The 14,132-nt window shown below is 45.5% G+C and overlaps 2 protein-coding genes across 2 annotated transcripts; one reads left to right on the forward strand and one right to left on the reverse strand.

Moving 5' to 3' along the window:
- Positions 1–3,832: 3,832 nt before the first annotated feature.
- LOC123114870 (cinnamoyl-CoA reductase 1-like) lies at positions 3,833–8,073 on the reverse strand. The gene is made up of 6 exons (XM_044536250.1): positions 7,959–8,073; positions 6,448–6,617; positions 4,683–4,871; positions 4,425–4,587; positions 4,121–4,331; positions 3,833–4,025 (listed from the first exon to the last, which is right to left on the reverse strand). The coding sequence occupies exons 1-6, from the start codon at positions 8,071–8,073 to the stop codon at positions 3,833–3,835; spliced, it is 1,041 nt and encodes a 346-aa protein (XP_044392185.1).
- A 2,933-nt stretch (positions 8,074–11,006) lies between these two features.
- LOC123114871 (uncharacterized) lies at positions 11,007–12,894 on the forward strand. Its single transcript, XM_044536251.1, has 3 exons — positions 11,007–11,148; positions 12,253–12,509; positions 12,586–12,894. Exons 1-3 carry the CDS (start codon positions 11,007–11,009, stop codon positions 12,892–12,894), a joined length of 708 nt encoding a protein of 235 aa, XP_044392186.1.
- Positions 12,895–14,132: the final 1,238 nt, after the last annotated feature.

Raw genomic sequence — 14,132 nt, forward strand, 5'->3', positions numbered from 1 at the left:
CCACGCCGGCTGTAAAATCATGCACACGGATTGGGTTGTATTTCTATTGTACATGTCTCATATCTATGGGCGTGCTTGGTTGCTCCTAGCCCGGCCCCCTCCAAACCAAACACAGTGGATGCAAAAATAGCTCGTTTGGTCACTCAAGCAAGGTGTTGTTCCATATCTATATGAAATTCGAAGCACCTCATATCCTGGCTCACGAGGAATGCTCGAATCGGTTTTTTCCGTAGTCAGGCTAAGACGAATGAAGGAGGGGGACAATGTACGTCGGGGTACATGCATGGAGATGGCGTGAAAAAAAATCTGCAGGCAGGGTATGGCGCGAAGTAGTCTTACCTCCCTCCTTTTTACCTGCTCATCTCTAGCGGGAGTTGTAGCCTCAGTTTTCGGCACCGGTGGCAGCGACTTAGATCTGCGTTATCGGCAGCTGCACGGACCAAGACCTCTAGCACCAGGACGATTCCTGCCCTCCCTAGGTTGCTCGTCCCCTTCGTCTCCGTCTCTGTTCTTCAGCCTCCTCTCTGGCATGGGCGGGTCATCATCGTTATCTCCCATGGTGGTAAGCAACATAAAACCATCCCCAATCCCTCCATTGTTATGCCATTGGGTAAGGTGTTGGGTTGATTTCGTTGTTAGTTACCGCGATATCAGTTTCACTAGGAAGAACAGATGAAGCATATGAATCAGGCCGCATGCATGGCTCCTATTACTCCAAAAGAGAGCGGTTCATCAAAATTACAGGCATGCGATCAGATATGTGCCAATGTTATCCCGAGATAATTAGTGGATGGCGAATATGTTGGGAAACGTAGTAGAAAACAAAAAAATCGCCCTATGAACACCGAGGAACGATATGAAGATGCATATAGGGTTTGGATCAACGATCGTTACCGACTTCGGAGTGCAGCGGAAGTAGACGAGTCGGTGTAGATCATACTTGGAGTCCCTCGAACCGTTGATGATGATCTCGTGAACCGCCCTCGAACGATCCCTTGTACGGAAGATCAAAAGCACGTCCTCTCTACTTGGTTGCAAGCGTACGGTCTTCACGGTCCGACAGCGTTTCACCGTCCAGAACTAATCATCGCCAGAGAATTAGAGGGAGGAGATTAGAACCGCACTGTACTTCTAATTACGAGGATTAGAGAAACTAGGTCTAGCTCTAATTAGTCAAGTAGGGCCAACAAGAACTAGAACTAGAACTAGATGAACTAGAGGAGAGGCTCCAAACTTGTGTATTCAATTGTGGCCAATACCTCAAGTATATATATGTTAGAGGGGGAGGGAGAGGCAGCCACCAAGGAGGGAAAGTCCCTCCTTGGGGCGCCGGTCAAGAGGGGAGTAGTCCTAGTAGGATTCGTTCGCGCCTCCTTCACTTGGGCTCTTGTGGCCCAAGTTGCCTTCCATCATTAGGCCTTTTAAGGCCCGTTGACATTAAATTAATTATAAAAGACTTTTAACAATTACTAGAGCATATTATATATAATTTAACATCACCAGAAACATTTTTAACCTATATATTATTTATTGGTAATATCTGGTATTACCCGATAAACTCCAAAACCCTTCCGCTGACCCCGAAACGCTTTCGGTTCCTCTCGAAAATATTTTGAATATTAATGAAACAATTCCATAAATAAATCCTCGATACTTTCGTCCTACTAACACTCAGTAGATCATGATTACCTTAAGCTTGTGACCCTGTAGGTTTGGTAAATCATAGACATGAACAAAACCCCTTTGTTCAATGACCGATAGTGGAACCGCAGACGTCCATATCGATCCCTATGATTACGCAAATGGCATTGGAGTGAACATTTGGTTATTATGTGATGTTCTCTTTTCTTCGTGATACTTTACAAAATCAAGAATGCCTCGGTATCCTCTTGAATCATGCACATGCTCACTATACCATCGATCCCGTTGCTAGTTTTGTTCTTTTTTCTCATTGAAGTGTTCTGGCATCCCCGTGACGTAGTCACATGTGTTTGGCCAGGCGATGATGGATGCCGTCACATCGAGAGGGCCCTAAGAACATATCTCCGTTGTTGGAGGAGCAAATTCCACTCTCGAGCTATCCAGTCCCTTGTCAAACTTTCTGATGAACCCGTAGGTTTTGTCGTTATGATCACCTAGTTACATATGACGTTTGAGCAACCTCAAAGTCCACCATATGGTAGGAAGTGACTAAGATATTATCATGGTCTGAGGAATTAAAACACATATTAACACTTCGTGTTATTATAATTGATTTCAGACGATATTTTTGAAGTATAACAAACAAGATTGTGTCGATTCAATATGATCATTCTTCTAATGTTATACTCTAAATGTTGTTTCAGGACTATCGTTACACTTAACGATATCATGAGATCCTGAAAATATGACCACCACCAACACTTGAGCCAGTCTTAAGGCAAGACCGGGAACCTATATTTTATCATTTATCATATCACACGTGCATACGAGTTTTCCACAGAATTACATATTCCAGAATCATAGTTGTTGTAGCATGAAATATAAACTCTTAATTATGAAAATAGAAATATAATAATACAATATTATTGCCTCTAGGGCATATTTCCAACAATATCTGAGCTACATCTACATCTGTAATGATGTAGATGCTATGAACATGCTTCGAATGAGAGGAGCCCCTTCTGGCAAGCTTGTGTAGACGTTTAGGGAGATGAGGTTGCTATAAGATAACATCAACACCTCCGTGGAAGAGTAAGTAGCAATGTTTCTTCATGTAAGTCATAATCGGAAGTTCAGAGTGATTGACAACACATTCAGGAGATGCAATGAGACAATTTTTCGGTATTTCAAGCAAATCTTGTAGGCGATCGTAGAGCCCACATGAGAGATGATGAAGGAAACTTTTGGTCAAACTCATACAAGCGAGCTATAGATGGTATCCATATTTCAAGGTGGGCATTATTAACTGTTAATTCATGCCATAACTAACATTTTTGTTGATAGCTTGGCTTGGTGTGATAGGATCAATATCCCTGATGGTAAGTTCTACCTAGGAGATGTTGGATATGCATGCTGGCATGTTTGAGTGAGCTATCAGAGATAACACAATGATCTAAAGAAGAAGAGGATGGTGAACTTCCCCCTTGATTGCCATTGATGAACACTAAAATGATGTTAATTTGGTAGTGTCTATGTAGTGGTAGTCTATGGTAAGGTCACCACTAGTAAGAAGAGATGATCACAACATTAAGTCGAAGCAACCAAACGCCAGGTAAATGCATCTTCAGAGCCTTAACCCTCAAGTGCTGCCAACCAAACGACATGTATCAAATCACCTCCTAATGCAATGCGGACAGCCAAACATGATGCAGAACATAGCCCAGAGTAAACACGCCCTATATTAAGGTTTTCGATATCCACACAGCAAATTATACACATGTTTCTTCAACTTTTGAAGACAGTGACGTGCTGCTTTCCCCCTATGTAAAAATCAAACACTTCAGAATAATATTTAAAACGTGTTTAGTTTATGTTATTTCTCAATAAAAATGAAAATAATTTTTCATAATTGTTTCATTTTTCTTTTGCTGGATAAAAAAAATAGTTTCATTTGTGCCATACAAATTCTAATAAAATTCTAAACTAGCAAAATGCGCGAGCCACCTGCAAATTATTCAAGTAATAAGTATGGATTACTAAGAAATAGGTACACCTTATTGTTGCGGGTCTTAGATGCTGGTCCGTCCAGATATTTCAATATCACACCACCAAATACACACGCAAAGGTAGCAATAATAGAGGAGCAACACTATATATGCTCGCCCAAACTTCTTCAAACTCTTTCTTGACGCTAGATTTTGTTGAAAAGAGGTGGGAAGCGGCAGGGCGCATCACCACCATCCACGCCCTCCAGAAACCCTGCCTCCCGGCAGAACTCGACGGTGTCTGCGATCGTGTCCCTCAGCGGCCGGTGGCTCCACCCCAGCTTCTCCAGCTTTTCGGAGGTCATCGAAGCAGGGTGATCCATGTCATATATGCTCTCCCTGCCAAATGCCCGAACGATCAGATTGTCGGTTAATCCTAGACAACAACAATACATGCTGAATCATCACGGGATTAATTAGGATAGAACTCTTACTCGGATATGTATGGGTACCCAGGGTACATGCTCTTGAGCAAACGCAACAGTTCCCGGACGGTGATGAAGTGTGGCGCGCAGATGAAGTGTGGCGCCCAGGGTACATGCTCTGCTGCAGCCGACGGCGTCTCGTAGAGCAGGAGCAGCGCGTCGGCAACGTCGCGGACGTCGACGATGTGCCAGAGCTTGTCCCTCACCTGATCAGGGCCTCCTGCATGCACACGACAACGCACGTCGAAAACATCGTTAACGAATCAAGAGCGGGGAATGATCTCAAATGTGTGAAGACGGCTATAGCTAAAACCTTTGAGCAAGTAGATGAGGAACTGGCTGCTCGCGTTGACGGTCGGCTGCAGCAGAGAACCAAACACCAGTGCAGGGTTCAGTGTCACCACGTCGAGCCCGGTTTCACGCCCGTACTCCAGAGCCGCCGCTTCCGCCGCGATCTTGGCAACAGGGTACCAGCTCTCAAATACATGGTGCAAAATGTCGTCGTCGTGTTTGGATAGAAAAACGTGTTGGATGAGACGGCATCGCACGTTGGTTCTTAAGTTGTTATTACCTCATTGCTCCTACAGAATTCTTTGTCTGACCAACAATTCTCGTCTCTGATCTTGCCTCTGGGCCAGTCTTTGGGGTTGATCTCCACAGCAACCATGGATGACACGACGACCACTCGTTGGACATTTGCAGCAGATGCGGCCTTGAGCACATTCGTGGTGCCAGTAACAGCAGGGCCCAACATTTGTAGCTGCATCATCATGTGTGTATGATAGACATAATTCCGCACGATTACGATGGTTATTGTATTATATTTGTGCTAGATACATCCATTTAAGCGACAAGTAATTTGGACAGTGGGGTATATAAATTTCGTAATTGATGCATATAAGTTGGGGCATCCAGCGGTGACATGCGGTGGCGACACAATGGTCCGGTAGCAGTCCCCTAGCTAGAACTGACGGTGGTCCAACGGTCATGGCGGCGCGCGGATGTGGCATGTATTGGGAAAGATATAGGGGAACATCTTGGAAAGATAGGGTGTTGTTTTGTGATCAGCAGAAAATATTGAGAATAGAGAATCTGCCGGAGTATGTTTTAGTGCCAACTTTCTCTATACCAGCAATTTTTGGGGGAAAGAAAAGCTGTTGAAGTATGATGTCCTCAGTTTTAATTACCTTTATCATGTCTTTAGTTAATTAATATTGTGTTCTAATAATATAACATGTGTTCTTATATTTGCACATAGTGCAGTTAGGGCCGCAACCGATACAAGTTCGACCGATTTGGAATAGGCTCAACTCAACTTAAATCCGAGCAAGCTCAAACTGAGTAAATCTCAAGGTTGAGCTATACAGGGTGGCCCGTGCGCAGCGTAACGGTCTCGAGATAGTTTAGAGATAAAGAACATGATGTTTTAAATAATCTTAACATGATTTTTTTGAACCATTGTCAATTTTTTGAACAAGCAATACAACATAATAAACCAGTATAACATATTATTCCAACCAAAACAATGATTATAATTATTTAAAGATAGTTTGACTTATTCTCTCTCAACTGTAGACTAGTAGTACTCCCTCCGTCCGGAAATACTTGTCGAAGAAATGGATAAAAATGAATGTATCTAGAACTAAAATACATCTAGATACATCCATTCCTCCGACGAGTATTTCCGGATGGAGGGAGTATTTAACAGAAGCATATTATGGATGAACTAGCAAAAAAAAAGGTCCACTGTGAAACTTTGGCAAAAAAAAAACTCAGGATATTTAACACACGACTGACCAGGTACCATACCATAATGAGGCACACATTTCTCTCTATGCTTAGTTAAGCTACATATTTCCTACTAGTAGATAAAATGGAGAAAAACCACACACAACATATATGATAATAAATTATTATTATTTTCATATATATATATTGACACTATTTAATATAATTATTATACTGAGCTAAAACCAAGTGAGCTAATGTTGGCTCAAGATAAGTTTGTTTCTTGATCGAGCTACATAAAGTGCTCATACTAAATTCATTTCTGTTCGAGTCGAGCTAAAACACTAGTTAATCCGGAGCAGCTCACGAATCTCGAGCTTTTCTTTGCGGCGCTAAGTGCAATGTTTATATTGACCCTATGGTTTCACCAATAGGGTATTACCTTCCAAGTGGTAATACTAACATCGTCTGTTGAATCTAACAAAACTAGTGGCTCCTGCTATTTTAGGACCATCTTAAAATTTCTCTTTTTTTAGTTAATGGAAGGATCATCTCCGGCCTTTGCACCAGCTGGTATACATCGCAAACCAGGTATGAAATTTGCTTACCTCTGGATCGGTTAATTCTCCTGAAGGAACAGGAGTCGCCACATGGAAAACTCCCTGGCATCCCGAAATGGCAGATGCCATTGCATCATAGTCAAGGAGATCAGCCTTGAAAAGCTTGAGGTTGCTAGCAGCATTATCTAAGCGCCTTAGATGGGCATTCTTGTTATCACCTGAAATATCAAGAGAGTGAAACACGAAAGCCTTCATGTATATTGTAGCCTATCTTGTTAAAAAAAATTGAACACACAGAATGTCTTTTTATACCGCACAAAAAAGTTTCCTGTTAAGTATGAAGCCTTTTTCTTTGCGAGGTACTCCCTCTGTCCCAAAATATAAGGACGTTTTTAACACTACAGTGTCAAAAACGTTCTTATATTATGGGACGGAGGGAGTAATTCAAAAGGAATGCAACACAATGATTTTTCACGAGGTCACCCATCCTAGTACTACTCTCACGCAAACATGCTTAACTGGCGATGCTTGAGGTCACTTTCCAAGTGCCGCTCCTCCCCCTTCCCCCTTCCCCGGCATGGTGCTTTCTGGTCGCTTTCCTGGCGATGCTTGAGGCGGGACGATCACTGCCGGTTCCGTCGGTGGTTTGGGTTGGCGGAGCTGTCCAAAGCAATCCCCTTCGATGGTCTCATGACGGTCTGGGTGCAGGGCGGCGGCCCTAGAGGTGGGAGGCGTGTTGATCTTGGGGAGATTGCGCGGCTCGGGTGTGGGCGAGCAGACATGGCCGCTCGGGCGGTGGTTGGCGTTTCGGGGGTGCGTCGGAGGGGTCGGAGAAACGGGGTACATAACTTGCCCAGACTTTGGACTGCCCGACGGTGGCGGCGATTGCGGTCGTCGTTTCCTCCTTGCAGGCGCAGTGCTTCCACTCCCTTCGTGTTGCTCCGGGTGAAAACTTGATCCGCTGGATCGGACGATGGCGGCTATCGTGGTCGTGCCCTTCTTGAAGGCACCGTTTTGGAGTCCCTGCTCCGACATTGGCTGTCGCGCCTCTCCTTGATGGATCGCACTGGTGGTGGTCTTTGCCGGCTCAAAGTGGTTTTTCTTTGCTCATTTGTAGTGTGCTTGGTAGTCGTTGGGTTGGTGTGTTGGTGTCCTTCACCTTTATATCTTGCGTTGGGTGTTTGTGTTGAGTGCGGTGGTGGCATGTGTTTGAATCAGTGCTCTCGGATGTATGCGGTGATGGTTGCTTTATCTATAAAGCGGGGGACCCTTTTTCGTCAAGCATGCTTAACTTCGAAGTTCTGATGAGTTCCGGTGCTTTAGTGCTGGTATGATCGCATCTCAAGTATGAAGCTATAAACATAGCATATCCATGCATAAACCATTGTACAATAGTCCTCTTTACCATGGGACTTAAGTTTCCAAATTAGCAAAAGCCCTAGCATTTATAGCGTGGGTTTGTATCTACTAAGACAAAAAATGTATATCTTTCCATCACGATAATTTTATCAATAACATAATGTTTCCATTGCATTGCATTATGCATGGAGTATACATACCAAGATCGCGGACGGTGCCGTGGACGGCGTAGCCGCGGGAGAGGAGGAGCTTCACGAGCCACGAGGCGCAGTACCCGGCGGCGCCGGTCACGCACACCGTCACACATGTGGTCATGGTCGCGCTGATCGTTAGCCAAGGCCGGTCGATCTGCTCCACCCTTCTTTGCTAGCGCGGCCTTAAGTAGTAGAGAAGGAGCTACCTCATTACGAAAAAGAAGAAATGAGTGGATGTAGACGTGCGGTCATGCGGACAAAATTACTGTTCTGACTCATTGTGCAAACAAAATCCCGATTTGACCTCGTTTACAAAAAAAATTCGTTTCTGACCTTTTTTGGTGACGCCAACATCCCTGGCGTCTGGGTTGCGAAGCAGACGCCAGGGTCCCTGGCGTCTGGCCCCTGGCCCACACTGCCCGCCTGCCCGTTGACCTGCTGACGTGGCAAAGGGGCCAGACGCCAGGGACCCTGGCGTCTGGCCCCAGTAAGTGGATAACCCCACCGGGAGAGTGTGTGGGTCCCACCCCACACACTTTTCCCAATCCAGCCCGAGCTTGAAGAAGAGCTGCTGCCTCCCCACTCTCTCTCACCCCTCAAGCTCCCCTCTCAAATCCTCTCCAAAAGGTACATCCCTTAGGTGGATCTTTCCATCACTTTGTTGCTCTTGTTAATCTCCCCCAAATCATCCAATTATTTTTTGTTAAGTCTTGTTATTTTGGTTGCATTTTATACATGTTGGTGGAACCCTAGTTCATGTTTTCTCCCCCTTATGTTAGTGTGAATGGCTTGGTTAACTTTGATAATATAGTGCTATGCATGGTGTGTAGTAGGAATATATGTTTGTTGAGTAGAAAGATTGGGGGTTATGGTTAGTTAGTGATTAGGGTTAACTTTGCTTAGTGTGTGTTAATTAGTGATACTTTTGTGGACATCACCAATAATTTAGTGTTGATATGATTTGGATATAATAAGATGTATTTGGATAAACACCAATTCTCATTGAAGTCTTAAATGCATTCATGTTATTTTTAGATGGAGAGACTTGTTAATGTTCATTACATTGACAAGGAGGCATTCTTGAGTAACAATGCCGACACGGGCGAGGAACCATTGGTTTTTGATACAAGCCCTAGCTATGAGGATGTTGTTGCAAAAGTGAGACAAGTCTTGAAGTGGATGGACACCAATGTTGATGTTAAGTTAATAGGAAGGTATGATGTTGGAGTTGGAGCCAAATCTCGCTTGAAAAGTATGCCTATCACCTCGGATTTGCATTGGGATGTATACAAGGAAAAAGTATCCCAATCGAAAGACAAGTCACTTGAATTGTTTGCCACCAAGGTTGAATCTCCTCGGTTTACCTTTGATTTGAACCGACATGTCTCTTCCCCAATGGATGACATGAGCGAGAGGACAATGGTGCCACTTGTTGAGCATAGGGTTGTGGTTGATGCCCCCAATGTTTATCCCCCACCACGTCCCCGTGTACCAGCTAACAAAGCAAATGAGGTTGAGTTGTATGCCCCCAATGCTTCTAGCCAACCACCAACTAGCCAAGCAAATGAAGTTGAGGTGATTGCTAGTGACGGAGTAATTCAAGAGGATGAAGATGCTTATGATGACGACGAAGAGCAAGAGGAAGGGTTTCATGGTAATGATGTTGGTGACTTGGATGCGTACATAGCGCAAAAGGACATGGATCGTGACTTGCCTTTTAGGCGTCAATATGCGTATGACTCGGATGACGATGGTCCAGTTGAACAGTTGGACGAGGATGGATTCACAAAGGAGGAGAACCAAATCCACTTTGAGCTGACGGGCTTACAAAAAAGAACTCACTTGTTTAAAGATCTCAGCCTTGCCCATAAAGTTGTTGTTGACGGTGGAATGAGAATGACGGCGATTGAGGCAACACCATGCCCGGATCCAGGAGAACCAAGGGTGGAGAATGAGGACGAGAATGCTTATTTGAAGAAAGGAGTAAAGTTTCTGAGCTTGCCTATGCTGATGTTTTGGTTGGCTGACTATGTCATTCGAAACCATAGGCCATTTTATGTTGAGCACTCCGACATGAAGTTGCGTTACACCATGGTGTGTGAGCAAGAAGGATGCCCATGGAAGGTTCGTGCAAGAAAGCTTAAAGAAACCGAAGAATGGGTGTTAAAAAGTTGTGTTGCCACTCATAGATGCAAACCTCCATCTAAATGACTTAGAAAGACACACCGTCAACTCACATCTGAGTATCTCGGATACAAATGGATGAAAGACATAGGCTTTGATCCCACTGTGAAAGTGAGGTTTCTCATGCGGACGGTGAAAAAACAATTTGGTTATGAAGTCAAGTATGGGAAGGCATGGAAGGCAAAGGCAAATGCTATTAGGATGTTGTATGGTGGTTATGAAGAAGCATACAACCAGCTCCCAAGGTTGTTGGCCGCCATTGCACATAGGAACCCGGGCATGTTTCATGTGGTCGAGGATCACGAGGGAGTGTTCCACCGTGCCTTCTGGAGTTATGGACAATGTGTGGACGCGTTTCAGCATTGTCGTCCGGTCTTGTCTATAGATGGCACGTTCTTGACCGGTAGATACAAGGGCACACTAATGGTAGCAATGGCGCACTCATCAAACGACAACGTGTTGCCGTGTGCATTTGCTTTGGTGCCTTCCGAGCACCAAGACAACCGGGAGTGGTTCATGGGTCATGTTAGGCACAACGTGATTGGGGCTAGGGAGGTATGCATCATATCGGACCGGCATCATGGCATACTCAAGGCAATGGACATTGTTATTCCAGGATTTCCAAAGCTTCACCACAGATGGTGCATGAGGCATTTTGTGGCCAACTTTTACCGGGCATGTAAGAGCAAGGAGCTCAGCAAAGACCTTACCCATGTATGTGTGGCCTTCACCACCCAAGGTTTCGATGCTCGGTACAACAAACTCTTTGCAGCGGTGAACGAAGGGGGAAAAGACTTCTTAACTAGGAATTTAAGTGAGAAGCACAAGTGGGCACGCGCTCATGACGATGGTGGTTGGCGATATGGCGACATGACGAGCAATCTGGTAGAATGTTTCAACAATGTGTTGAAGGGTGCTCGTGCATTGCCGGTGACTGCAATAGTGGAGTACACCTTCTTCAAGCTTAATGAGTACTTTCAGAGGCATTCTGAAGAGACTGCAAAATGGATAGGTGAAAAAAAGGATTATCCGGAAAAGGTTGATGAATGGTTGTAGTTACAAGCAAGCAAGTCTTCACGACAACAAGTTATCATATTCGATAGAATTGAAATGATCTATCAAATTGATGAGCCAGGTGGCACAACACGAGACGGTAGACAATATGGTGGTGCTGCATTTGAGGTGAAACTAAAGACTCGGTGGTGTCAGTGCGAGAGGCCTAGTAAGTATCATTGGCCATGCTCGCATTTGATAACGGCGGCGAAGGCGAGAAACATACATATTTATGATGGAAAAACCGTGCGGATGCAAGAGTTCCATCTAGAAGCTACTAGGTTGACATGGGCGCCAAGATTTCGCCCTTTCTTGGACCAATCACAGTGGCCTGAGTACCATGGCCCTCATATTAGGCAAGACCCTCTTCTGAAGGTCGAGACAAAGGGTAGAAGGAGAACTAAGAGGTTCAGGGGTGATATGGATGACCTGGCTAGATACACTGGCATGAAACAATTTGGTAGCGGTCATTTCATGGAGGCTCCTGACATTATCAACTGTGGGGTGTGCGGTGAAGGGGGACACAATGAGCGGACATGCAAGAATAAGAAAACCAAAAAAAGAAAAACAAGTCGGGGAGGCGGCACCGATGGTGAACGAGCTGGAAGAGGTGAAGGTGGTGGTGGTCGAGGAAGCACAAGTGTCAGAGGTGGTAGTGGTGGTCGTAGAGGGAGCACAAGTGCTAAAGGTGCTAGTGTTCGTAGAGGGAGTACAAGTGCTAGAGGTGGTGGTCGAGCTAGCACAAATGCTAGAGGTGGTGGTCGAGTAGGCACAAGTACTAGAGGTGGTGGTCGAGCTAGCACAAATGCTAGAGGTGGTGGTCGAGCAGGCACAAGTGCTAGAGGTGGTGGTGGTCGGAGAGGAAGCACAAGTGCTAGAGGTGGTGGTGGTCGTAGAGGAATGGTTGATAATGGATCGGCCTTCGGTTATTTTCTTAATCCAGATGGTTGATCTAATAATAATGGTATATTATTTGTTCATACAATTCCTAGCATTTATTCATTTACTGTATTTACGCATTTACTCTCTTTATGTCTTGTGCTAACAATTGTTCTTTTTGTAGGCATGGCTTCATCCGGTTCCAGGACGAGGCCGCTGTGCGCGGACCAAGAGGACATGCCGAAGACGTGGATGGAGGCGAGTTTGGACAAGGAGAAGGAGAAGGATGTGCCCACACCAACATGTTGGTGTGCTGATGTTTGCAAGCTGAAGGTGTCCACTGACCGCAACAAGTCATGGACGGAAGGTAGAAGGTTTTTCGTGTGTCCCAACTATGCACATGATCGTCGAAGGCCAACTAACGCATATGACATACCACCGGTATGTTAGGTGTACATACAAAAAACATCAACAAGTTGTCACTCATATGTCTAACAAAAACATGGTTTATATGTAGTCCCCTCCTCCACTTTGCAAGTACTTCACTTGGATAGATCACGAGGTACCAAAAGATGTCCAAGAGGACCAACGTCAAGATTGGTTACGGAGGCAGCGCCGATTCGAGGAGTCCTATGCACGGGGATTGGAGCGGGAGCGTCGTGAGAAGGAGGCTCGTGAGCGCAAGAAGCGTGAGGAAGAGAGGGCACGCAAAGAGAAGGAGGCTCGTCAACAAGAGAGGGCAAGAAAACTTGCAAGGGCTCGCGATGCACGAGAGGAGGACGAGGCACGTGACAAGAAGGGAAAGTGGCCCCGTAATACTCAGTAGACAAATGGAAAGGCACCGGCGTCGATGATGAACTGTCTAGACTTTGTTTAATGTATGAACTTGTTATTCGAGACCTTGTGTGGTCATGAACTACTTATGTCATTCGAGACTATTTGAGATTATGTGCAAACTATGTTCGTCATTCGGGACTAGTTAGTATGCTTTGTTCATATTTAACAGTGTTTGCTACAAGTTGCTAAGCAAAAACTTTAACAAGCTGTCTGCAAAAACACCAGGCCCACACCCAGACGCCAGGGACCCTGGCGTCTGGCTTGCTTTGCTGGCGCAGGTGACCAGACAGGCTGTCTGGTGTGTCTGATGGACAACCAGACGCCAAGGTCCATGGCATCTGGTTGTCCATACCCAGACGCCAGGGACCCTGGCGTCTGGCTGGCTATGCTCGCGCAGGTGACCAGACAGGCTGTCTAGTGTGTTTGATGGACAACCAGACGCCAAGGTCCATGGCGTCTGCCTCCCACACCCAGACGCCAGGGACCCTGGCGTCTGGCTTGCTTTGCTCGCGCAGGTGACCAGACAGGCCGTCTGGTGTGTCGCGCAGGTGGCCAGACGTGTGTTTGATGGACATCCAGACGCCAAGGTCCATGGCGTCTGGTTGTCCATATCCAGACGCCAGGGACCCTGGCGTCTGGCTTGCTATGCTCACGCAGTTATCTGTCTGATGGATAAGATTCGAGTGGATAAGATTTTGGGCCCACCTCTAGCCCTCTCATCCATTCATCTCCACCTCTACCCCTCTCATTTCACTCATATCCACCCACTCTCACCTCTAGCCCTGCCAACGTCACTCCCTCGTCTAGCACCCTAACCCCCCCCTCAGATCTCTCACAAATCGGTCCGGTTTCACCGTTGGATCTTCAGGATTTCGAGACTAGAAGGTAAATCAACTCCACCCCCATTTTTTGTGAAAACCCTAGTTTGTTTTCCTCGTGGTTTAATGTATCATAGGTTAGCTACAAAGAGATTTGTGTGTTGTAGATGGCTAACGAAAATCAGTGGGTGCTTAGCCCTGTTGTTCATGTGCGAGGCTTGTCTCCATGTATTGTGCAAGTTAGTCAAGTGGACCTCACTTTCGATTGGTTGAAGACTAAATTCATGTTGAAGCAAGGGTTGAAGGAAGAGGATTTTGTGTACTACGTCAGCAGGAGGCAGTCAGATGGCCCCGGGGAAAGAAAATTGGTTGACATAACTGATGATGACAAGATTCAAGAAATGCTGGA

Source organism: Triticum aestivum, chromosome 5B, assembly GCF_018294505.1.
Source record: "Triticum aestivum cultivar Chinese Spring chromosome 5B, IWGSC CS RefSeq v2.1, whole genome shotgun sequence".
Lineage (NCBI taxonomy): Eukaryota > Viridiplantae > Streptophyta > Magnoliopsida > Poales > Poaceae > Triticum > Triticum aestivum.